The sequence below is a fragment of the Haemaphysalis longicornis genome, unplaced genomic scaffold, assembly GCF_048455015.1.
Source record: "Haemaphysalis longicornis isolate Haplotype H1 unplaced genomic scaffold, Haemaphysalis longicornis Haplotype H1 scaffold_4, whole genome shotgun sequence".
Classification (NCBI taxonomy): Eukaryota; Metazoa; Arthropoda; class Arachnida; order Ixodida; family Ixodidae; genus Haemaphysalis; species Haemaphysalis longicornis.
In genome coordinates this window covers 1,884,562-1,907,542 of record NW_027526361.1, presented here as the reverse complement: position 1 = coordinate 1,907,542, position 22,981 = coordinate 1,884,562, and the positions used below count along the sequence as shown (strand labels likewise).

General features: G+C 49.9%; 2 protein-coding genes across 2 annotated transcripts in view; one reads left to right on the top strand and one right to left on the bottom strand.

The window, feature by feature from the left end:
* LOC144178108 (atrial natriuretic peptide receptor 1-like) overlaps positions 1-22,981 on the bottom strand; it is a 267,231-nt gene that overhangs the window by 113,670 nt on the left and 130,580 nt on the right. Inside the window, exons 3-4 of the mRNA XM_077705645.1 lie at positions 5,694-5,886; positions 5,177-5,312 (exon numbers count right to left, since the gene is read on the bottom strand). Coding sequence (XP_077561771.1) covers positions 5,177-5,312; positions 5,694-5,886 — 329 coding nt within the window. The remainder of the gene's footprint in view (positions 1-5,176; positions 5,313-5,693; positions 5,887-22,981) is intronic.
* The window catches only part of LOC144178110 (uncharacterized), a 191,756-nt gene that overhangs the window by 102,678 nt on the left and 66,097 nt on the right, over positions 1-22,981 (top strand). The gene's annotated exons all lie outside the window — the stretch shown is intronic.

The window sequence follows — 22,981 nt, the reverse complement described above, 5'->3', positions numbered from 1 at the left end:
TGTATCTGTTTCACTGCTAATACCGTCAAAAGACGACATCGCTCCCACCTTTCACACTCTTCCTCCTCCCACCTTTCTCTACTCTTATGACGAATGCAATAGATGTTTGTTCAACGCAATTCAATTTTCCCGCTTTTGCAGTGCTCACGCGCCATCTGTTGGGAGAGCGCGAATGTTTTAGTTCTTTTGTTGTTGTTTTTTTTTGCTATTTCTGGACTGAACCGCAGGAGCTCGAGTTCTGTTCTTTTCTTATTTGCTTTTATGTCGGCTTTGTGTGCCCTTTAAGGCGCCGTTTTTATTTATATGGCAATCTTGAAAACCAGCCGAGCCTGCAGTCTTAATTACAGGCGGGTATACCGGTAGCGTACGTACATTTTTGCTCCAAATGTGCCTGAGATTCCCTGTGCACCAAATAATGTGGACATGTATGAGAAACGCCAGCAGTCTTCGTCGTTTGGAGCGGTCCTACACGTGCGCGACTTCACCGCGAAGTGCTCTTTCACTTTGGCCTGTCGGCTGAATCGAGGGGCGGACAGGTGGAGAGGAGGAATGAACATTTATTTGGGGAAGAAGGTACTAGGAGGCCGCGAGCCTGCCCCGAATCCACGGCTCGTTGCACCGGGGCAAGTTCTTTAAATTCTGGAGCCCAGCTGGTCAGCGCAGAATCCCACTGCTCAATTGGCGATGGGTTGCTAATTCGGCTGAGGTTATGTGGGCAGGAGAATGCGAGATGATACGTCGTAAGCGCTGTGTTGCAGTGCAGCCAGTCCGGTGAGAAGACGGACGGTGATACCTTCGAGCGCATTATGTAATCGTAAAACGTGTCAGTTAGCGGTCTTGGTGGTTTGATGGCGAGGGTAGTGGAGGAGGACATGTTCTTCCAGTGCGTGTGCACGGGGAGAGTACTGATTTGGAAGTGAAGTCGCAAGGTGCTGGACTGCTAGATGAAGGTTCCGGGCCTCTTGGGAATGCCAGGATATGAAGGTCGTGGGCGGCAGCATGCGCTGCCTCGTTCCTGACAAGGCCCAAATGGCCTGGGGCCCAGACAATGGTTATTTCGATCTCGTCTGGAAGCTTTTTATAGTATGGAGAGAGCCTTGGGTGGTGACAGTTCGGCTTAATAAAGGCGACCGAAGCATTAAGTTTGCGATTAAGGCAAATTAACGTTTACTAATCTCGTCGAGCGGTTTCACTCTCGCGGCAAATTTGAGCTTCGTTTGATCACAGCTCCGCCGTACCCTAGTCAACACATCACGTAACTGGCCGGGCCCCCACTGTCGTCACCTTTGCCGGCCTGGCGCATGCGCTCTGCGCAGGTGGTGCGTGTTTTACCACGTGACTCGCCATGTGCGTGGTAGCTTGACCATGAATGAGCGAGGCCGGGCCGTTTTCTCTGAGCGCTGCGCGGGAACTGGTGGCTTCTTCGAGCTGTCGTCGGCAAGCAGCGTCTGACCACCCCGCGGATGTCGCCCGCCGAGCCGTACGATTCGTAAAACGCCGGAAGCGGGACGCCAACCGTAGACAACGGCTGACTTTGGACGAATAGAGATGAATCAAAGGTAAACCAGGTGAAACCAACACTTAAGCAGGCTAAGCCAAGCTTTCGATTTGCATATCCAGGGTTAGCTAGGCTCAGCCGCAGCCATTTTTAATTGTGAGGTACGGTTCATGAACGGTGGCCATTGGCTCTACGGCGTCAACTGATAGGTGAAGCTATGAGGCCCCGGTGGAGATGTCGCCGTTTGGGTGAGCACCGCCAGAGTTTTAATTGGCGTTTTATGACTCTGTGCGGTGTCGGCGTACCCGATGTGTTGGCCATCTTTGTATTTACTGGTGATCTGTGGAACCCTTGCATCGCAGCGTCCCTGAATGAAGATTGGATACCTAGTGCTAGTAGTTCCGGATTCTCATTGGGATTTGAGTGGGGTCTTCCAATGTCCTGAACTACTTTCTCCCGGCGGGTGTTAAAGAGAGCCTGTTTTTGTTGAGATGCCTGCTGGGATTCTATCAACTCTGATAAGGTGTTGTGCAGCCCCAGCTGCAAGAGTTTTTCACTTGATGTATAGGCTGGGAGTTGGGGGTTTTGCGAATGAGGAAGTCAAGTGTGTTGGTTTTTTGAGGTTTCAGGGCCGTAATTCATTGTGCTGATTAGGAGGGCTTGTACTACGCTACAGGAGTGATGTTCCTGAGGCCATGTTTTTGTCCGAGTATGCGCCTTTTCAGGTGGGACCACTGGACTAATTTTATCTAGTTGAAGTAAGACGGCTGATCTTGATCCGTCGTGGTGAAATGGCACGCGTAGGATTCCGAGTGTGCCAACCTGATAATTTAGTTGATGGGACATGAAAACTTTTGGGTCGGGGGTTGAGGGTGGCGGCCTCGCTCTCTTGTTAGCCTTGAGAACAAGGAGCACAGATTTAGATGTTCCGCACGTTGAACCTCTGGTATAAAGGTAGGCGATTGTTTCATCACTGCCAACTGCAGGGCGTCTTGCTCGTCTCCGCTCTGTCTTAGTGTTGTCCATAATGTAAGATCATAAGCATAAAATGCACGGTGAAAATTTAGGATGGGTCGAAGCTTTTCAGTAAAAGGGAAGAAGGCGATGTTGAGAAGGAGTGGAGATATGACGGATCCTTGGGGTGTACCCCTTGCAAGGGTAATGAAGGTGGGGTATTTAAGCAGTCCAATTCTCATCGGGGCCTTCCGGTTACTAAGGAAGGCTTCGACATAGTTGTAGGGATTCGTTCCGAAATTGGTTGTACATAGGATTTTCAATATGGCCCGATCGATGACGTTATCGAATGCTCCCTTTCAATCGAGTGCCAGGATTGCTGTGGGGTTTGTTCGACTGAGATGGTTGATGACTTGCTCCTTGATTTGAAGAGTACGTCTTGGGCGGAGAGCTTTTTGCGTAAGCCAAACAATGTTATGGGGTAGAGGTTTTGCAATTACAGGTAGTATGTGAGTATTTGGTGCAATAGACGCTCAAACAGTTCCCCAAATCGATGTGAGGGAAATGAGACGGAATGATATAGGAGAGATGGGCTTGTTAGGTTTTGGTATCAGCGTGTTATTTCGGTGTCGCCGTTGGGCTGGCAGTGTGCCCTCCTCAGAATGGCGGTTGAATAGATAGGCTATGGATTCTTGTGTCTCACGATCGAGGTTACGCAGGACGCCATCAGTGATATCCTTTCCCGGTAATGTGTTCCAGCTAAGGCTGGTGAGAATTTTAAGCGTAAATGGACCACGGAGATATTCGTTGGGCATTCCTGTGTGTTGTTCGTTTGGTGGCTCTGAGTAAGTTGCAGGGTGTCCGAATAAATGATTGCGAATGGATGGGATCGGTTCTCTTGGCGGTAGATCACTGTTCCTGGTGAGTTTTATTTGTAGCCGCCTTAGATTGAGAGCTGTCGAATAGGCGCCTCAGTAGCCGCCATGGCTTCTTGGTGCTAAAGGTGCCTTTGAAATGATCGTAAAATCAGTGCCAAGGTTGTTATTGTAATGTAATCGCGTACTCCTGGGCGTGTTGGGTAAGGATTAGCTGTGCGTTTTTTGAGGATTCGGTTGAAATTTTGACGCTTCCAGCGCTTAACCAGGCTTTTTCTGGCTTCCCAAATATGAAGGAGGCTAGGGTCAGCGGCTGGCGTGTCTTTAGAAAGGGTGACCTTTTGCATGTGTTTCTGCACCCATTTTTCTAATGCCTATTCACTATATCGCCTTGGACGGGTGGGGAGGAGTGTGTTGGCTTCCCTTAATGCTGTCCAGTTTGTCACCATGCCGGTCTCTTCTTCACTGCTTTTTTAGTCGAGTTGGTCTGCAATACAATAATTTGGTGGTCACTGCCCAGGTTTTTGGTAAGGAGGATCACCGGAGCTAGGCGTTCTTCAAGGAGTGGCTTCTGGTGACAGGCTGTCCGATGGTGAAGAACCTGGTATCAAACAAAAGCTTGTAACTATTTGTGGCTAGCAAAACCTATTTCGTAAGTGCAAACACGAGAATGTTGAAGACAACAGCGCGTTATTCTCCCTACCCAGGACCACATTCTGTGGGAGTGCCCCTACAACCCTACCCAACCACACAATTACAGCGGAGAGTGGCTGGCTGTTGCGGCGAGTCTCCAAGAGCAACGGGAACTGGCGGTCCACATCAACAGGGCCCTCAGCGGCCCGAGGCGGCTGATTCGCCCCACCATCACTTGAACAATAAAGTTTCCGTCCGTCCGTCCGTCCGTCCGTTCGTCCATCCTTCACTGAAATTCTTCTTCGGCTTCTTCTGGACAGATGGACAGACCAAAATATTCGCGGTTAAACTAATACATGTGCTACATGTGCTGCACGGCCGCTTCAAATGCCTTCCGAAGGCCTTCGAAGGCATTCGAACTTGATTGATTGATAACGCGCCGGCACAACGCAGGCGATGAGAAGCGCCGTAGTGGAGGGCTCTGTATTAATTTTGACCACCTTGGGATCTTTAACGTGCGCCGAAATCTCGAACACACGGGTGTTTTTGCTTGTCGCCTCTATAAGACCTTCTAACACTCCCACTGGGGGGATCGGCCAGGGATAAAGTCTTAACTGTGCCCCTGTTGGAGCTTATGCATGGATTGTTGGAGCTCCCCGTACGCAGCTGGAGCGGGCGCACGCGTACAAGTGTGGCGCTATATCACGCCAGAATGGGAGCCAATCAGCGTCGTCCCTCGCGTAAGGCCACATCGCAGGTGCGGTCACTCGCTCTCGTCGAGCAGTTTTTCACCTTCTGGTCGGCGTGGGGAGGCCGCGCATGTTGCACACTGCGGAAGACCGGGCGTCATCGTGCCCGATAATCGCAGAATGGTGATCCGCAATAGCGTATACCAAACAGCACCAATAAAGAACGGCGAGCTAGTTGGTAAGGCTTGCTATTTTGAACACCGCTAACACGACGGGGACAAAGCCTGTTTCGTCCTTCTTTCTTCCTCCCCGTGGTGTTAAAGTTGCTCGAAGTATTTATATCAAACATTCGCGCTCGGGTGAAGCTCAGCGAAATAAAAGGGTTTGGTTTTGATCTACCGATGGTATTGGTTTTTCATTTCGGCTCTTCTTGGGTGACATTTTTCAAAATGTCACCCAAAAGCTAGGCATCACCACCAGTCGGCTTTTAATTTGAAGTTAGAAAACAGGCCAGCTGGAAAACATACCTGTGAACGTCCGGTTCCACATTCTGCGGGTGATTTCTGAGCCGTTGATTATGCTTCCGCCTTCACTCAGAGTTTCGTTCAATGCGATGGTGTAGAGAATCACCGCTTCGTGGAAAGCTGCGACGAAGTTGTTTACCTGCGTGACGGCAAACAAGCACGTGCTCGTTCGTTGAGGGTACTGTAATTTCATTAATTCGACCAATCCCCCTCCCCCGTAATACCGATCTTCCTGCCGTTTTTTTTTTCTCCTTTTTTGCAACTCCTTTCAGTCCACTGCAAAGTCTCGTTGGTACTAACTTCTGAGGTGCCTTGTGGCACGTTCTTGCGGGTCGCCTGACTCCCCCAGTTGGCGCGCTGGATTGCGACCCCCAGGCGTGGAGATACATGCGTGACCGAAACAATCTGTATTGCAATGTTAACTCCTCCTTTTCTTCCCGATCCCTCGCTGTCAGGTTACGCATACCTGAAGAGAATTGCGAAGAAACAATAGGTTCACCACTGAACGCCTTTTGCTTACCTCCTCGCTCCCAAAGGAGAAGTTGAACTTCTCGAGGGCCAGCTTTTTCACCTCCAGCGAGAAGTTTACAAAATCTTCCGTCTCGGGCGTCCTGGCGATGACGGTGAGGAGCGCCTCGTAGGCCTTCTGTGCCAGCGCGTTCTTCACGTCCGGATCGCCTCTGCGGAACCAGGGTTTGCGGCTGTCGTTGCGGCTGCACGGGAAAGGAAGAAGCAGAGCACGATGGACTGTGGTGACGCGAACCCAGGCACGCAACGAGTCATAGTAATTGAGAGAAGAACCGAACTACTCGTCTTTTAGCGAAACTGCGTCATAAGGAGTGCTCAGGTGCCGTTGTAATATTTCTGCTGGTAAGCTACACGCGTCACAGTTCACACCACTCCCTGTATTAAAATCCTATGACGCTGCGACATCCCCGGCCCCTCCACGGTCCGTCGGCAAGCAACAGGATGACCCCTCGGGGCCGTCCACTGGTTTGGATCCAGCTTACCGTTCGCTAGGCCTAGCAGCCCAGTCGGTGTGCCATTGCCGCATTCGGCGCCGTGCGGCTGTCTCACGTGTCGGAGAAGCTCGGCGTAGATCGATCCACGCATCTGATCGCGACGCCCACTGCTACAGACGCAGCTACTGACGTGGCACTCGACGGCCCACCAACAAAGGAGGTAACGCCACCGCTCCCACTACCTCCGGCTGACCCGTCCAGTCTACCGAAGCGCCTGTCGGACCAAACAGCACCCGCAGTCCCGACAGTGGACACAACTGCGCCTGCAGCCAAGCGGGTGTGTACACTCCAACCGTTGCGTGAACAAGCTACGTCACCGGCTGCCCCTCCACCCCATGGAGCGACCGGCGGTTCCCAAGGGGCCACGGGTAAGGCTACGAACCCCTCGACGTACAAGGTTGCAATCAAGCCTCGGGGGCGCTTCAACATTTCCTCGCTTCCAACGAAGACATTGCAACGGACGCTCGTCAGCTGCCTAGGAACGTCTGGATTTACCGGCTACGCGTACCACAATCGCACCAACTCAATATAAGTATGGTTGCCATCTCTTGAGGCTGTCCTGCCATTGTGCTCCCTGGATTGTATTCCTCTCACGCCTGAAAAGAGCCTGTCTATACAAGCGTACCTGCGATCAGGAACTGATATCAGGCGCTATGCCGTTTCCGGCGTGGACCCAGGAGAAAATCCAGAGACCTCCGGTCTGGCATCCGGTGCGCCACCCACCAGGTGCTCCTTGTTCGGTACATGGGCTCCGGCCGTACGTGCCTTGTTACTCTACGAGGCCCACTGGAGCCACCTGACCGTTTCATGTACAACGGGTGCGTACTTCGCCCACGTCCATACAAAGCCGGAGTGGTTCACTGTTATCGGTGCTTTCGTCAGGGACACATGAGCAAGTCGTGCCCATTCCCTTCACCAGAACCATCGGCTACCGATGCATCAGATGCACCAGCTACGCAGTCGGCTGCATCGCCGCAGACCGAATTTCGGTGTGGTCTGTGCCGTACAGATGACCATGCGATCACGGATAAAAAATGTCCCATTAAAAATGCAAAGCTATTCGTGCTAAGCGACGCGCGTGGCGGCGCCCGTCTGGGCCCAGTGAAATTCCCTACGTTTAACCGGTTTGGTTGCGTGGAGGACAAGGAGCAGGACACAATGGAGGAAGACAATATGGAGCCTCCGGAGAGCTCCCAGTCCGTCACAACAACATTGTCCCGGCCGACGTACCGCGACGTGCTCCCCCGCTCCCACCGCCAGCGGAATAAGCAAAGCCAAAGTGGAAAGGAACCTCCTGATACGGATGAGCTGGTTCAGGCAGACCATCAGTTAGCCCTCCTGCAAGCTGAGGTCACGAAGCTCACCCAGCTCCGTGCTCGGCTAATTCGTCGCCCGCAACGCCAGCAGCCTCCACAACACGGTCGTTCCAACCAGACCCGTTTCTCGTCCTTCAGCCTGACCCCGTCAAAGCCAGTCTCCTCTGCGCTTAACCACCAAGAACTCCTACACTTTGTGGTGACCGCTTACGCTAATCCATCCATACCTGGTCGGCGCTGTGGCTCCAGGAGCTCTGCGCCAGGCAAAGCCTCCATTTATGTACTTACGCCTTTACCACAAACTCCGATACCCCAAAACACGTTGTGCACGGCATGGCAAGAAGTGGTTGTGGTTAAGGTGCAACTGCCCCGATGCGCTGTAATTCTTGTGTCAGGCTATGCGCGCCCAGAGTTACTGGATATAGACAGTTGCTAAACTCCCCATAGCCCCCATGTATCGAAAGCCGGTCCTCGGTTGCCCCCCTGCGCCGGGGTAAGCACGGGGCAAGTTGACTAGCCTGTCGTCTGTCGGCAGGACGTTGAAGCAGTACTCAAGTGCTTGCGGCTGCTGCCGTAAGTCATAAAAAGAAAATCCGCAAAAACACAAGTAAATATTACGTAATTATTATGTTTTAATTTAAAAAGCAATCTTTATTTTACAGAAGAATTTTGAATAATAATAGTTTAGCGAAGTTCCGTTTTCATCTTCTAGGTGCCGCGCGCGTCGACTTGCCCCTCAGCTTCCACGGAGTGGGGGGGCTAGCGCCGCCCGGATTCTGAAGCGGAGTTTCGCAACTGTCTATATTGAGAAACTCTGATGCGCGCCCACATAGTGGACGTGCCCCTCGGCTACGATGGGGCTGGCTATCCTCGCAGCGCCGTTCGAACGCAGCCTGTCCCATACTTGCGGCTGGGGACTTTAATGCTCCTCATTGTGACTGGGATCACCCCACCTCAAGTGAACGCGGGCGTGTGTTACTGGACCACCTTAGTGATGCAAACTTTACGCTACTGAATGACATCGCATGCCCTACGCACCGATGTATTCATCCTCGGATGCCACCGTACTCACCGGGCTTAACATGGTGGCTTGGGGGTGATACGGTATCATGGGAGCGAGAAGCAGACTTCTGGGATAGTGACCGTCACCCCATTAGGATTGGCATTACCCCGAACTCGACGCGTCGCCTTCGGCGTAGCTGCACGGTGCTCAATAGGGATGACTTTTGGCGTAAAACCAACACAAACCTCACGGTGCTCAGCCCAGGTCCCGTCGCTGTTATTAGGCATGCTATGAATGAGGCCTCTCAGAAAACTTGGGTAGAGGAGTCCCGGCCAAAACCTGACCTCAGACTTTTGCAGCTTTGGGGCCAGCGCAAGCAAGCTGAAGTGGCTGCCTCCCGAGATACTTCGTCTGTGGAGGCTCGGATACGCTTACAACGGTTGACTGCGGTTGCCAGGCGTCATGAGAAGCGTCTGTGAAGGCAGCGATGGCTGAGCTGGTGTGAATCGCTCGGCCCATCAGCGACTACATCATCCATCTGGCGCACCTTTCGTGCGATGGAAAGTGGAGGGCGCACTCCGGATGCGGCAGCCAGTGCATGTTTGGCATCCGGCAAGACTTCCGACCAATTCACCACCAATGTTGCCCGCGCCTAATACCCTGCCTTCCAGCCAGTCCTTCCAGCCAGTAGCCCGTGCCTGTTTCGTCTGTCACACCAGGTTGGTTCGCCGCCCTCTGACGACGCGGCTCATGGAATTTAATCTGCTTTTACCATGGTTGAGTTCCTAGCTGCGATTGACCACACAAAACTTCGCACAACTCCGGGACCGGACGGCATTACATATGAGGTGTACAAGAACCTCGATGAACCAGCGCTTTAGCCATCTCCTCGACTACATCAACAAGGTTTGGCTCTCTGCCGAAATACCAGAGTCGTGGCTTCACGCTGATATTGTGCCTATACCAAAGCCAGGAAAGCCACCCGACCACCTTACCAATTTGCGCCCAATCGCCTTGACATCCACGATTGGCAAGCTTTTGGAGCGCGTGCTTGGACACCTTCCAATGGTACCACCCAGCCCAGATCGGGTTTAAACCTCGTATGGGTACAGAGGATGGGCTAGGCCATTTGTCGTCAATGGTGCTACAAGGCGGTCGTTCCCACAAAGTGCGGACAGCCCTTGCCATGGACATCCACAAGGCCTACGACAACGTCAGCCACGGGGCAATCGTGGAAACTCTCAGAAACCTTTGTCTACCAGTCAAGGTGTGCGCTTGCATCGAGACCTTTCTTACTGAAAGGTCTTTTTCTACACGAATCGGCGGGGCAAGCTATGCCCACTTCACACTAGAGCACTGCACAAGCCCGGGCCGGCCCGAAAGCCCGGGCCCGACCTGGCCCGCGGGCCGGGCCGGGCCGCCCGAAGTCGATTATTGGCGGGCCCGGAGCGGGCCCGAACTCAATGCCGAGGGCCCGGCCCGGGCTCGGGCTCGACGCCATTGGCCCGGGCCGGGCTCGGGCTTGAATTCATAGGCACGGCATTAATAGGTCCGACGTGAAGTGTAGAAAAGAGCATCAAAATGAATATTCTTAGTTTATTTTTCGCGCTTCTTGTTGTTTGTTGTACGCATTGTTTTAAAAAACGTGTTTTGCTAGGTCTGATGGTCACTATACTGCAATTTTAATGACATTTCTTGCACAGCATCAAGATTTTCTATTTTGTTGTATAACATACCAAAGATACGATTACAAGGAATGCCCAAAAGGGGGAGGACTTAATTCAGACATTCTGGAGCTCTGCACCTATGTCTATGTATGTACACGTGTGTTTTAGATGCCGCACCAATCAAAATGCGGCTGCCGTGGCCGGGAATGAAACTTGCGTTACAGAGAAGCACCACCGCTCAACAACTTATGCAGGTAAACTACTTCAACGCGCGTACATACTCGGTTCAAATGCGGATCGAAAAATGTCAGCAATACCAACTTGTACCGAGACAACCACGTGAAGTTGCCAAGAGTCTGCTCATCAAAGGTGATGATGTCTCTCGTGCAAGAATACGAGGTATTATTACGCCGATGTGGCGCGAACTGCAGACGGTGCGAGCTAAACTATGTGCACTTTTAAACCCTTATTTTTTGCGTTTCAGTTCATGACGTGCTTGTACAGACTAGATGCTCCGTCTGATCATCCGGAATATAATAAACAAACTTTCTTTAGCGTCAAAGACCGGGTCTGGTCACACACGCGCGGGCCCTCCCTAAGCCAAAAAATAAATTACCAGGCCGGGCCGGGCCCGGGCTTGAGATGGTGGGCCCGGGCCGGGCTCGGGCCAGGCTCACTTATGAATGCCCGGGCCCGGACCGGGCTCGGGCTAGGTGTTACGGGCGCGGATCGTGTTCGGGCTTCGCGAAGCGGGCTCGGGCCGGGCTTGGGCCCTAAAATCAGGCCCGTGCAGTGCTCTACTTCACGTCGGTTATTTCGCCCCTGCTTTTTAATATTACGATGTTGCCGCTTGCCTGGCATCTGAGCTCCATACCGGATCTGCATTTCCTCGTCTACGCGGACGACATAACGGTATGGACCGCACACCCAGACCTGCATCGCCAAAGCGTGTGCCTTCAACAAGCCCTGACAGACACGCAGACAAGGTGCGAATACGCTGGACTGGCACTTTCAGCGGATAAAACAGCGGTTAGGCCTGTGGCCAATGCTTGGGGCCGTCGCAAACTGGTGATTTCTCTCCTCACCCTCCAACTTTCCGGCCAACCCGTAGGCACTGCCACATCTCTTCGCTTGCTATGGCTGGAAATTTCTGCGTGTGGGTTGGCTGCCATGTGGCTTCGATCTGCCCGACAAAAAGCAGGCCAGATGCTTCACCTGATTCGACGCATCTCGCAGAAGTCTGGTGGCTCCTGCTCCAAGATGGCTCGGCTCCTGGTGAGGTCAGTACTGCAGCATCGACTGGTTTATCAGGCCAAATTCAAGTACGTGACTCAGACGGAGTGGGCCCGACTTGAGTCTATTAACGGAGCCGCAATGCGCACCATCACCTACTTCCCTAGAATGACCCGATACCATCGCTCCAAGCTGAGGCTCAGCTGAACACGCTCGACGAACTGGTAGAACAACGTCGCTCAGCTCGTATGCACAAACGTACTTTTGTTGCGGAAGCAGCGGCCTTAGCTAACTATATGGGGTGTTGCTTACCTGCTTCACCAGATCGCGCTGTAACCAAGCCGCAACTGCTGTATCACCAGGTTACCGACAATCGACCACTGACTCGACTTCACACTCGATCTACCGGAAAAGCATGTGCGTGAGGATCACTACTCACGGCTGAGTCCCAGCACGAGACGGTAGAGGCCTTCGTGGACGCTGGGGCCCAGGATGGCGTTTTATCCACTGTGATGCAGTGTCCCGTCCACCCTGATGCCTTCAAACTTGCTTCTACCAAACCATCCGCCCCCTGCCATCTCTACTGGCAGAGCTCACAGCCATCCGGGATGGCCTCCAGGTACTAACGTCGGCCTTACAGCGCGCCCCAGTGTGTTCCATCCTGCATCTATCTTTATATGGACTCTACGGCGGCAATACGGGATTTACGCCGAGTATCCAACAATTGCGCTATTTCAAGGGACATCCACACACTACTAGACACGTACCCCTGCCCTCTCCGGCTGTTGTGGGTCGGGCGGAATACGATCCCCGCCCACATTGCAGCCGATAGGGCTTGTCACCCTACGTCTATTCCTCGGCCGCTGCTAATGTTAACAACCGGACCAATAGAAAACTTTCTCCAACGGGAGGACGATCTGCGTCGCGCCACACGTGCCCTCATCCCACCGTGTGGAACGGGCCTCCCCAGTAGACTTGCTCGCTGGGAAGAGGTTTTGCTGTGCAGGCTTCGCGTTGGAGTGGCGCTTTCACCTGCTCTGACCCGGGCGTGGCCACCCCACTATCATGCCCCGTTTGATAACACCTGCCCCTTCTGCACAGCTCCTTCCGCACAAGCTAATGCGGACCACCTAATATGGGCATGTCCTGCACTAAACTCAGCCAGAAAGTGACACCTGAGAGGCACAGACATCCATCCTGGAAGACCCCCCGACCTTCAGCGGTGGCTCTAGAGACCCCACCACCGCTCCCTTCTTGCCTTCCTCCTAGAGATGGGTGCCCATCTGTACCTGTAAATATGTTTTTATGCCAACGGGCATTCTATCGCAAATAAAAAAACACGACTTCGTGGGTAGGAGCACATGAACGGTGGCGAAGAAACATGGTGTTCGCACGAATAAACCCTGACATGACATGTCGAGTTTCCTGAATAAATAAACAAAAATATTCTCTTTTAACAGTTGGTTCGAAATAATTGGTTCACACATACCACCACCCCAGATTATTCGACACTGCGTTCGTTTAAGCAGACAACTTAACACCCGGAGTGACGTGTCGTCCATGCATGTACTACCTAACCCTGAGGCATGGTGTGCGCTTGCTTCGGGTGGCCTATTATTCCTAGCATCACCCCCTTAATACATAGCATAAATTATGAGCAAACATCCCGCCGACTTCTAGGTGACGCCATGCAGGCCGTTCCTAATTTTTCGCCGTCTACAGCCGGGATGCGCGAGGAGCAGTAGAGCTTTTCAAGGTGCCACCGAGGTCTTCTCGTTGGCCAAGAAAACCTGACTCTCGCCCAAATGCGTTCAATGGTAAGTTCTCAGTACGAGCTGGCACAAGCGTGGGCGTCAGTGGGCCAGGCAGCTACGCACGTGCTTGGGCCCCGTCGGCCTCCGCCTTGAAACAGGCATGATGAGGCTAAGAGAATGAATACTCGCAACACAGTGCCCCGTGGCCCTTCTGCTACCCGAGGCCCTATGCGCTTTCCTTTTATCCCTGTTCAATGCCGCTATGTGCATTCGCCAGCGTTTCATAGCCCTGGATACTAGGAACACCGGCAAGGGGTTGTATATGTCACTTTCTCTCAGAACTACGACTCGCGGGGAAGCCATTCGAAAGCACCTTGTCTCGGGCTCTGAAGCGGACCTGCCTTCAAATAAGGCTGGCCAAACCTGCCGTCTCGGCGCAAGCACGTTGTTCGGATACTCTCGTAGCGTGCAAGTCCAGGGGGTTTCGCCGGGGGAGGTAATTTTCCCGGTGCATGCCGACGGAGCGAAACCGATGAGTGCGAAATGCAATTATGTCACTGCGTCGGCGATCAGGCCGATTTGCTCTGGCCCCCTGTTCGGCAATGACACGGACGTGGGCTAATGGGCTCTGCTGACACAACGTTCGCGGGGCACCGAGGTGAAGCAGAAGGGCTCGAGGAGTCGGCGCGCGCGTTCACTGCGGCAGGACAAGCGAGACGATTGTGTTGCTAGGCGGGCCGTGTACTTCGTGTCGCTCTCCAACTGCACTGCGCTACTGGCTGCTGCCTTTGCTTTGGCCTAAACTTCGATTCGTTTCAACGAGGGGCCTATGAAAATTTGTTTTTGTATTGCGACGGTTGATTTTTGCTAGTGGCAACATTATATATAGACACCCTTCCAAGTCACTGCCCTATTAGAGTTTCAACCCCATCTCCCTCTCCTTCTCTTTCTCTCTCTCTCTCTCTATATATATATATATATATATATATATATATATATATATATAAAAACAGGTAAGGGGTACGGACTACTGGATTAATAGGTCAAAACTTGTGTGCAGACACTTGGAGAACACTGACAAGGATTTTATAAACAGTTTCTAGAGTTGGGCCTTTCTTCGTCATGGGTTATTTTAGAATAGACAAACTATTACGCACACTTCGCCTCCGAGGGATTCCTTTTCTCCTCACCCTTCCCAAGGAGAGCCCTCGGGAAAAGTAAAACAGCAGGAATGTACAAGGGCGTCAGTTATCTTCTCGATGTTCTTTTCACCGGGGCTTCTCGAGAAGCCCCTTAGCGAAAAGATGCCGTATTTTTAATGTATTTTGAATGCATTTAATACATATATTAACTCTGTATTTATTCTGCATTATTTTGTCCACATTCGAAATGCATTTCGAATACATTGACAATGTATTTAAAATGTACCTCAAAAATACATAAGCAGTGCATGAAAAATATATATTTAATGCATTTGAAATGCATTAAAAATGCTCAGAAAATGTAATTTTAAATACGTGCAAAATGTATTAGTAATGCATTTTAAATGCACAGAAAATACTGCTTCAAATATACTCAAAATGTGTTACTAGTGTATACTAAATAAAACCTAAATACATTGAGAGATGCCATGGCAATGTGTCTTAGTGGAAATTGTTGCCGTTCAACTAGAAACTATCATATTGTAGTTTCAAAAAAAGTTTAATAGGCACTAGGCTAAAGATATACTCCATTGTGAAAATGTAAACCGGCCATGCTCGGAATGCGGGCCAGCAAATTACTTAAAAGAACAGCATGTATGCGCACAAATTGTCAGTTTGAAAGTTGTTTATTGTACACCTCAGTCGAGCGGCCAATTTCGCCATTACTAAGCAGCAGGAATGAATGCCCTTCAGCCACCTCGGTAGCCAGCGCAGATGAAGCGTTGTGCATCAGTCCTCGTACTTCGGATTCTCCACGCGGGAAATTTCACCAGCACCTGCAGTGAACAGAAAATGGGAAAATATTAGTGAAACACTTTTTTTAGAGGCAAATAAATGTCAAATCAATCAGGCCTTTTCTCTAGCCGTGACAACGTACCTCGCGAGCAAGAATTTTTTAGTTTCCCCTTCAGAGAAAAAAAAGCCCTCCGTGAGAACAATGCCCCTTTGAAGGACGTAAGACAATTTATGTAATGGTAAGCATAGTTTATATTGTCATGGGGCATCGGATCTTCAATACCATTTTTAAGAAAGAATGGTGGAAGGGGGGGGGGGGGGGCGGAGGCTTATGTTTGGACATTGTCTAGGGATAAAATTTAGCGAAAATTAGGAGAAAAAAAAAGACAGAGCTAAGATAACAACGTTACCAAACATGCAACAGAGTTCTTAAAGTTATGCTACTTCTCTTACTTAGGCGCTTGAAATGGTGGCAATTCTTGAAATGGTGGCAATTCTAGTTTTTAAACTAACTTGGACAAAACTGGTCTGTGACCTCACAGGACGCTAATAAAATAAGATAAGCAGTAATCTTATTAACTACAATTATTGTTATGTGTTGCATATTTCAGCGTCACCTTCTTCGGAGATTACGTTCTAAAAAAATAGTGCGCAGCGAAACAATTTAAAAATGCATGGGCAGGATTGCAGTAGAAAGCTTACATAAATGTCATTAGATTGGCGTGTGCACTCAACAATGCTTTCAAAGGAACGGCAAAGCAAGGTTATTTCGAAAAACAAGAAAAATTTCACGCCGTCCTTAAAATAACAAGCTCTCATATCGTAGGCACCTCACCGAAGCGATTAAAATAAGCAACGCCAGAAAACGTGTATTTGTGCTTGCACACACATGTAATTTTTTTGCTCTCCGCCGCACATCACCGGCAGGTAATTTTATACTTTTTGCTGTACACAGACAACGTCATCATTTAATTAGGGAGCAACGCGGAAAATAATTGTAAATGCTCGCGTCTTTAACACACAAAAAAGAGATAAACACCTGTTAGCGTCAGGGACCATCAAGTAAAAAGTATTTCCTTCATAAATACTCGTGAAACCTATAAGAAGCTCGTTTAAGTACACCCTTTAGACGCAAATGGGCAATTGCCGCTTCTAAACACACACAACCGCCAAGCAGCCCACGCTGTTTTCGGTGCCTTTGGGCACATTTTTGAAATTCTCAGGTGGCGTGGTCCAGTGCTAGCGCGTCGTGTTCCGCGTGCCTGTCACTCGACCACGAGCGCGCCGAAGGGCCTCTCGGAACGCGCACACGTGTTCGTGAATGCGCTACGAAATGAATACAGCAAGGATGGAAAAAGTTGCTAGGAAACACAAAAGAGGAAGGGTCCAACGTCCTGACGTATCGCGAAGTTTTGGGGGAGCAATCCAAGGAACAAAAGAGACGAACCCTACCGGGGGACCCGTTCCGAGAACCGAGGGGTCTCGTGCGGGGGAACTGGTTGCCTCCCTCGAAGTTCCCCCTCCTCACCCGCCTTTCTTCTCCTTCCTTCCTTTGCTGGTTCTTCGTTATGGGTGGCGGTAGGAACAGAAACTGATTGTAACTTAGCGGCTACTCTCATACAGTTTGTCTTAGATGGACAAATCATTTGTATTCCCTGGGCATGAAGCACTTTCGCTACTGCCACTTGCACCGAAGATTATGTGGGTCGCTTTTAACACTTTTGGTCACTTCGAAACAGACGGCATAAACTCTTTCATGGCTTTAGTTGACAGAATGGCGACATGCGACCGACAAAAATCGCGAAGGCTGCTCGTATTCTCGTAGGCCCGGCAATGCGCATCAGTCGGATGCATGTATGCCCCAAACTGGGTTATTTCCCCGTACGGCGGCTGCTGTGAACATGCGCAGCTGTGAGCAGCTGCTGCGAACAGAAAACAAAAGAAAGCTGCGTCCCTGGATGCACTTCGCAAATTTCTCAAGCGCGTAAACATGGACGGCGGACTTTCTGTGAACAGGCTGTGCAAAAAGCGTTCCTGGCTGTTATGTGTTTAATGCAAGTTTTAGTCCTCAATAAGTTAAGAACGGAATAACTCGATCTACAAGGAAACTCGTAGCAACGGTTCCCCGTCCACTCAGCAGGGCAGAGCTAAAAATTAGGCGCAAAAAGGGAAGCACTAAAATCCATTTTTTTACGTCTTTTGCTGTCGTTGATTTGTGAGTACATTCCCTTGCACGGCGTAGTTACGGTAGGAAATCTTGCTCGCAGGTGGAGGTAAGCTTAACAACCACGTGCGGATTTCATAAAGGGCATTAGCACTCTTCGATTGCAAGGCAAACATACGTCCATTAATGGACCTTTTTCCAGTACCGGTCCCTCTAGCGGCTGCCACGGCGAACTAAAATTGGCAGTAAGGCACACCCCCAAGAAAGTTTGGCTTTTGGAAAACTCGTGCACAAAATATCCTGGTCCTGCTGCCCCTCCCGCACTGACCCGTCACCCGCACCTTTCACATGAATGTCACGGTAGCAGGCGAACGTTCTCGTAACTAATCTGCCGTGTTCGAAGCGCCCCCCCCCCCCCCTTTTTTTTTTTCATTTTCGTAACCCCCTCACTGGCCGGCAGCCATGTGCTCGCAGCGTGGTCAGTCTCAAGCGTCTTCGCCCCTTTTTCTTAGAAAGCCATTATTGTATGCACGTACGAACCCACCAGGAGGAGTCCAAAGAGAGAGAGAAAAAAAAAAGAAAACGTGCAGATTATAGCCGCTCCCTAAGCAGAAAACCGAGGGGCGCGCTTTTGTTTATTTTGCCCGAGGCGCCTGCCAAGAATGGCGGACCGGCAGCCTGCGCATGCGCAGATCGCTACTGTAAAAAGGTCCATTGTAGTGCGACACCGTACACGCAAATAGCCGGTATATCATGCTTACCTTGGCTAGACGGCCAACGCCGCTGCAACGCGCCGTCCAAGCAGAGACTGCGTCCACCCGACGACCGCGCGTTGAGGAGTCCGAAAACACCACAGGACAGGCAAAAGAAACGCAGCGAAGGCAGACAAAACGTGAAAGAGGGGTGCGCCGCTCAACTCGCGCCGCAGGTGCCGGGCACAGGGAAGGAGGTAGTGAGCGACAGTGAGAGGCGCCGAGCTGCTCGCCCTCGCAAGCATAGCCAGGGTTGTCCATCTAAGGCGAATATTTTTCAGAAAAAGAAAATTTTCCAAGCCTCCAGAGCGATACCGTCGTAGCAACGCTGGCAAAGTGCAAATGTTTTCGTACAACTCGTTGAATTCGATGTTTTTGCTTTGCCGATTGCGTTGGAACACCGCCGCTTACATATTTGTACACCGAGTTTCTCTCTAATACGCAGAGTTATGTAGACAGCGCAGTAAGTGAAAGTATCTCTCTCAGTTTCTTTTATTATAAGGAAACATCGAGGAGAAATTCTCAGAACGTTTATTCATTTGAGATGTATTTTATCCGGCACTTCAGATATGCTTTACGTGAATCTTACAATTCAGCAACTGAAGCAGCGCCTGCCGTGTACTCGAAATGTATTTCGGCAAAGCTTTATGAATACATTTAAAATGTATTTTCAATAAGTATTTTTAATGCATTGAGAGTGTATTTCTACCATGTTCGTTCCACAAACGTAAAAGGCATTTGAAATATATTTCGAATATATTCGGAGTATATTTCCATGCTTCAGCACACTTTTAAAGTATACTCAGAGTGCTGTTGTAAATGTAGTTAGGTAAGTGTATTTTTATAATATTTACAGTGCATTTACACCATGACCGTTTGGCGGGAAGAAATACATTTTCAATATATTCTGAATGCCTTAAGCGCACATTTGTGAGGTTCAGTGCATTTTTAATCTATTTGGAGGGTACTTAAAAGCACTGTATTTTTCCCGCATTTTAAATAATGTATTTTCAATATTTACTAAAAATTGAGAAAATGCAATTTTTAATGCACTTAAAATACATTTACAAATACAAAGCATATTTGAAATGCACTTCAAGCGTACTCGTACGTATTTCAAACGTATTACTTTTCGCTAAGGGTCCTCCAAGCCGCGGTAGCGCTGGGGATCTGACCCCGGGTATCCTCAACCGACAAACTCAGCCTTCGATACAAAAACTGTACATTTATTTACAGCCCGGCGGGCGACTAAAAAACAGTACTCGCGCGGAGCCCGAAGACGACGGGCCGAGATCTCTTGCGCCCGGACCGCGTCTCCTTGTCTTATCTTCCCTTCCTCTTGCCGCTCAGGGCCAGGGAAGAAGGAAAAAAAATGGCCGCGTATCTGCTCCTTTCATTGCAAATGACGTCAAAAGACGATAGTCTTTATCGGCTTTTGCGAAGTAAATGCCTCCCTTCGCTTTACCGCTCACCTCTCATGTTGTTCCTCTTGCGTCGCGCACCTCCCAAGGTAAAGACGCCAAATGTTTGCTTAAATCATTTTAAATTTTGCGCGTTCCACTGCTCGAAACCGGGTGTCTCGATGCGAACGCTGCCGTACGGCGAAGACGCGCGTTAATCGAGGCACCCTACTTCAACGTTTATAGAACCGCGTTTCCCTACTCCACGTGCGTTGCAAGCAGAACATGGAACCTACCTAGTGGAACCTTGCGTAACTGTTGCCGGTTGATTTCTTAAAATGGCGCCAGAAGCTATAGTGGCGCGGGCGACAGCAGGCGACGGCGGAGTGAATTCTTTTTCTGCAGTTGATGAAGTATTTAATTTCGCAAAAGTCAAGCATGTTTGAATTTTTAAAAAGGAACACTGCAGATATCACGTCTGTATTGATTTGTTGTCTCATATTTGCGTAATGTCTTGTTCTTCTTCAACAATGTTGACAAGTATGAACATTACACCGGACCAAGACGGGTAGATTTAGCTATGACTATATAAGACTATTGCGCAGGCATTCCTTTGCTTTGGCCGGGTGGCTGAATCGAGTCAAAGACAGACAGACGGACAGACACACAGACATACAGACATACAGACAGACCAAAATTTCTGGGTTTAAGTAGCCCAAGAAAGACTATCGTCTTTAAAACGGTCGTCTTCGTCGGTGGCCATCCCATGTGGTGGCAGTTAGGACGTCTGGTGCGAGCAGGCACGGCCTTTGTCGGAATGGCGGCGTTCGAAAGCGCCGCGGAACACGTGCTTTCCATTTCCGCGCTGCTCGCCCCAGGGCCCGCGCCAGTTCGTGCGTCGAAGCGCCCGACAGCGTCGGTACAACTTTTTGCAAGGGGGGGGGGAAGGCATGCATTAGCGGTCGGGGGGGGTGGGGGGTGGAGGGGGATGGTTTGATAGCCCCAAAAAGAAAAAAAGGCGCTATTTGTGGTTACAAAAATTACAAACAGCGAATTAGAACCAGACTTGGCGAATATACATTGAATTTTATTAGCGAACAAAGAAATAAAGTTAATAGAGAAAATACAATAAGAAAATGCGAAAAGTTACTATCACTTTGTAAAGAAGAGTGGTCAGCCTCGCTGCGTGAGGGCTCTCAACTCATGCCAACTGACCACCAGCACACAGCACAATACGTTCACATGCATAGAACTGCACTCCGTCAATCTTCCTTGAATAGCATCTGCAGACGCCTCGGGTTTTTCAGGGTAAATTGCGAGATGACATGTGTGATGGAGTCTATTGAAATGACTCACACAATATACTACTGGCCTCTCTGACTTTCAATGCAGTACAGGCGTACAAGCGTTTTGAGGGGCTGATTTATAGGTTTTGTTTCGGGGCTTGGGTGGTGCCAACATTTCGCAATTTCGAAGGAAAGGGTGTACAAGGTCATGGGACGGTACGGGAGGATGTTACACTCTCCCTACTAAGTGTAGCGATGAAGATTGTTTGCTAGATATAGCTGCAAATTTGTCCGAAAACTGAAGTTCTTGCGGTAAGACTGCATAAATCTGGAGTTAAAAAAACCAAAAAAGTCAAACCTTTCAGAATTGTTCGCTATCTTCAATAGCCAGCACAGGCAGTCTGTTTCACTGCCGTCACATGACCGGCAATGTTAGTCAGTGTCTAAAGTGCAATGTTTACCGCAGTCCTGAAGGGTGTTCCATACGGATACGCAGGACCTGAGTGTGCTAATCATTTGAGTAGCGTGGATTGTTGGGCTAGTTGGTTCACGTGCATAATTAAAGAAAAACTTTGCTCTAAAGTACGGGACAAAGGAGAGAACGTCGGTGTCGTTCTCTCCTCTCTTCCGTCCTTCAGGGCAAAGTTATTTTAATTATGGGCCAACCAAGCTGTGCAGCTTTTTTGTAGTGCATAAAAATATCCGAATCTCCAGGCAGCCCCCCCTTCCGGACGACCATGGGAATGTAACAAGAACAAGAATACCAATGCTGTCTTTCGCGCCCAGAGTGGGGACCGAACCCACGCCTTTCGATTAGATCTCGAATGCCTTACCAATTCGGCTATCTGGGCGACTGTGTTCTCCTTCACTTTCTGGGGTATTTATATTTACTACAACTGTATCTGATGCTTGAGGGTGGTAGCCAGCGCCACTCAGACTACACGGGGAGAAGGGGACCTTCTTTTCAACCCCCGGGGCGTGACGCGGACGTCTACAGCCTGTCATAAGCGGGTAACTGGCGGGAAACCCTCTTACGCTACCTTGGCATCAAGGCTGCCAGAACCGAGGCCCTCGCTAAGCTTTCGCATATAATAGGGTTTGGAAATGAGGGGCTCGTTAGGAAAATACAGAAAGAAATGCCGGCAGTCTACAACGCCAAAGAAGGCATAGGGGAATGGTTAGACTATTTTTTACCGTTAGTGACGTTACATTATTATTATATTTTATTAATTACGTGAGAAAGAAACAAAGAAAAACACGCGCCCAGAGTGGGGACCGAACCCACGCCTTTCGATTAGATCTCGAATGCCTTACCAATTCGGCTATCTGGGCGACTCTGTTCTCCTTCACTTTCTGGGGTATTTATATTTACTACAACTGTATCTGATGCTTGAGTGTGGTAGCCAGCGCCACTCAGACTACACGGGGAGAAGGGGACCTTCTTTATAACGACCTCGGTCGCTAAGAACTCGAGAAGGTCCATGGCGTAAGAAAATATTCTGCAAAAAGAAAAAGAAAATATATATAGAAAAAGAAAATATATATATTGAAAAAGAAGATTAGCTATGCTCTCCAAAAAGAATCAGGGTCGTCATTTCCCAGAATGGTTCATGTTGATCAGTGTGAGCAGCGCCATCGTGAGCATCACGAGAGTCGGGAATCCACATCGCCATTGTTTGGAGCTACGGGGTTCTCTCTGACTGCTACAGTTTGTTCGTTCCTGTTTTTTTTTAATGAGCGTTTATTTTACCGCAGGGCATATGTATGGGGGTATGAGTTGATACGAAAGGTGATTAGATGGACATGAAAATGTTCGCTTCGCGGATGAAGTCTAGGAGTGAACGATGATGGCGCCCATGTATCCATGTGGCTTATGCGGGGGCGTCGTCTACGCGGTGGCACATCGCTGCAAGGTGCCGCAGTCTAGTCGGCCTAACCTCATCCTACCCTTTTACCACACATCCTTACCATATATACCCCGAACAGTCGGAGTGGCGCTGGCTACCACCCGAAGCACACGAAACAATTACCGTAACATAAATACCCGAGAAACTGGAGGGGAGCACAGTCCCGCCGGCACTGTAGTGGTCATCGCACCAGAGGCGTAATCTGGAGGTCGAGGGTTCGCATCCCACCCGGCAAGCACGTCTTCTTTTAAAAAAACTATAGCTGCTTCAACGATAATAAAATGACCCACATTTTCTCCGTCGCTTTTCTTAGCTTTTCTTGACTACCTATACAGTCAAACCCGTTTATAGCGAACTGCAATATGCA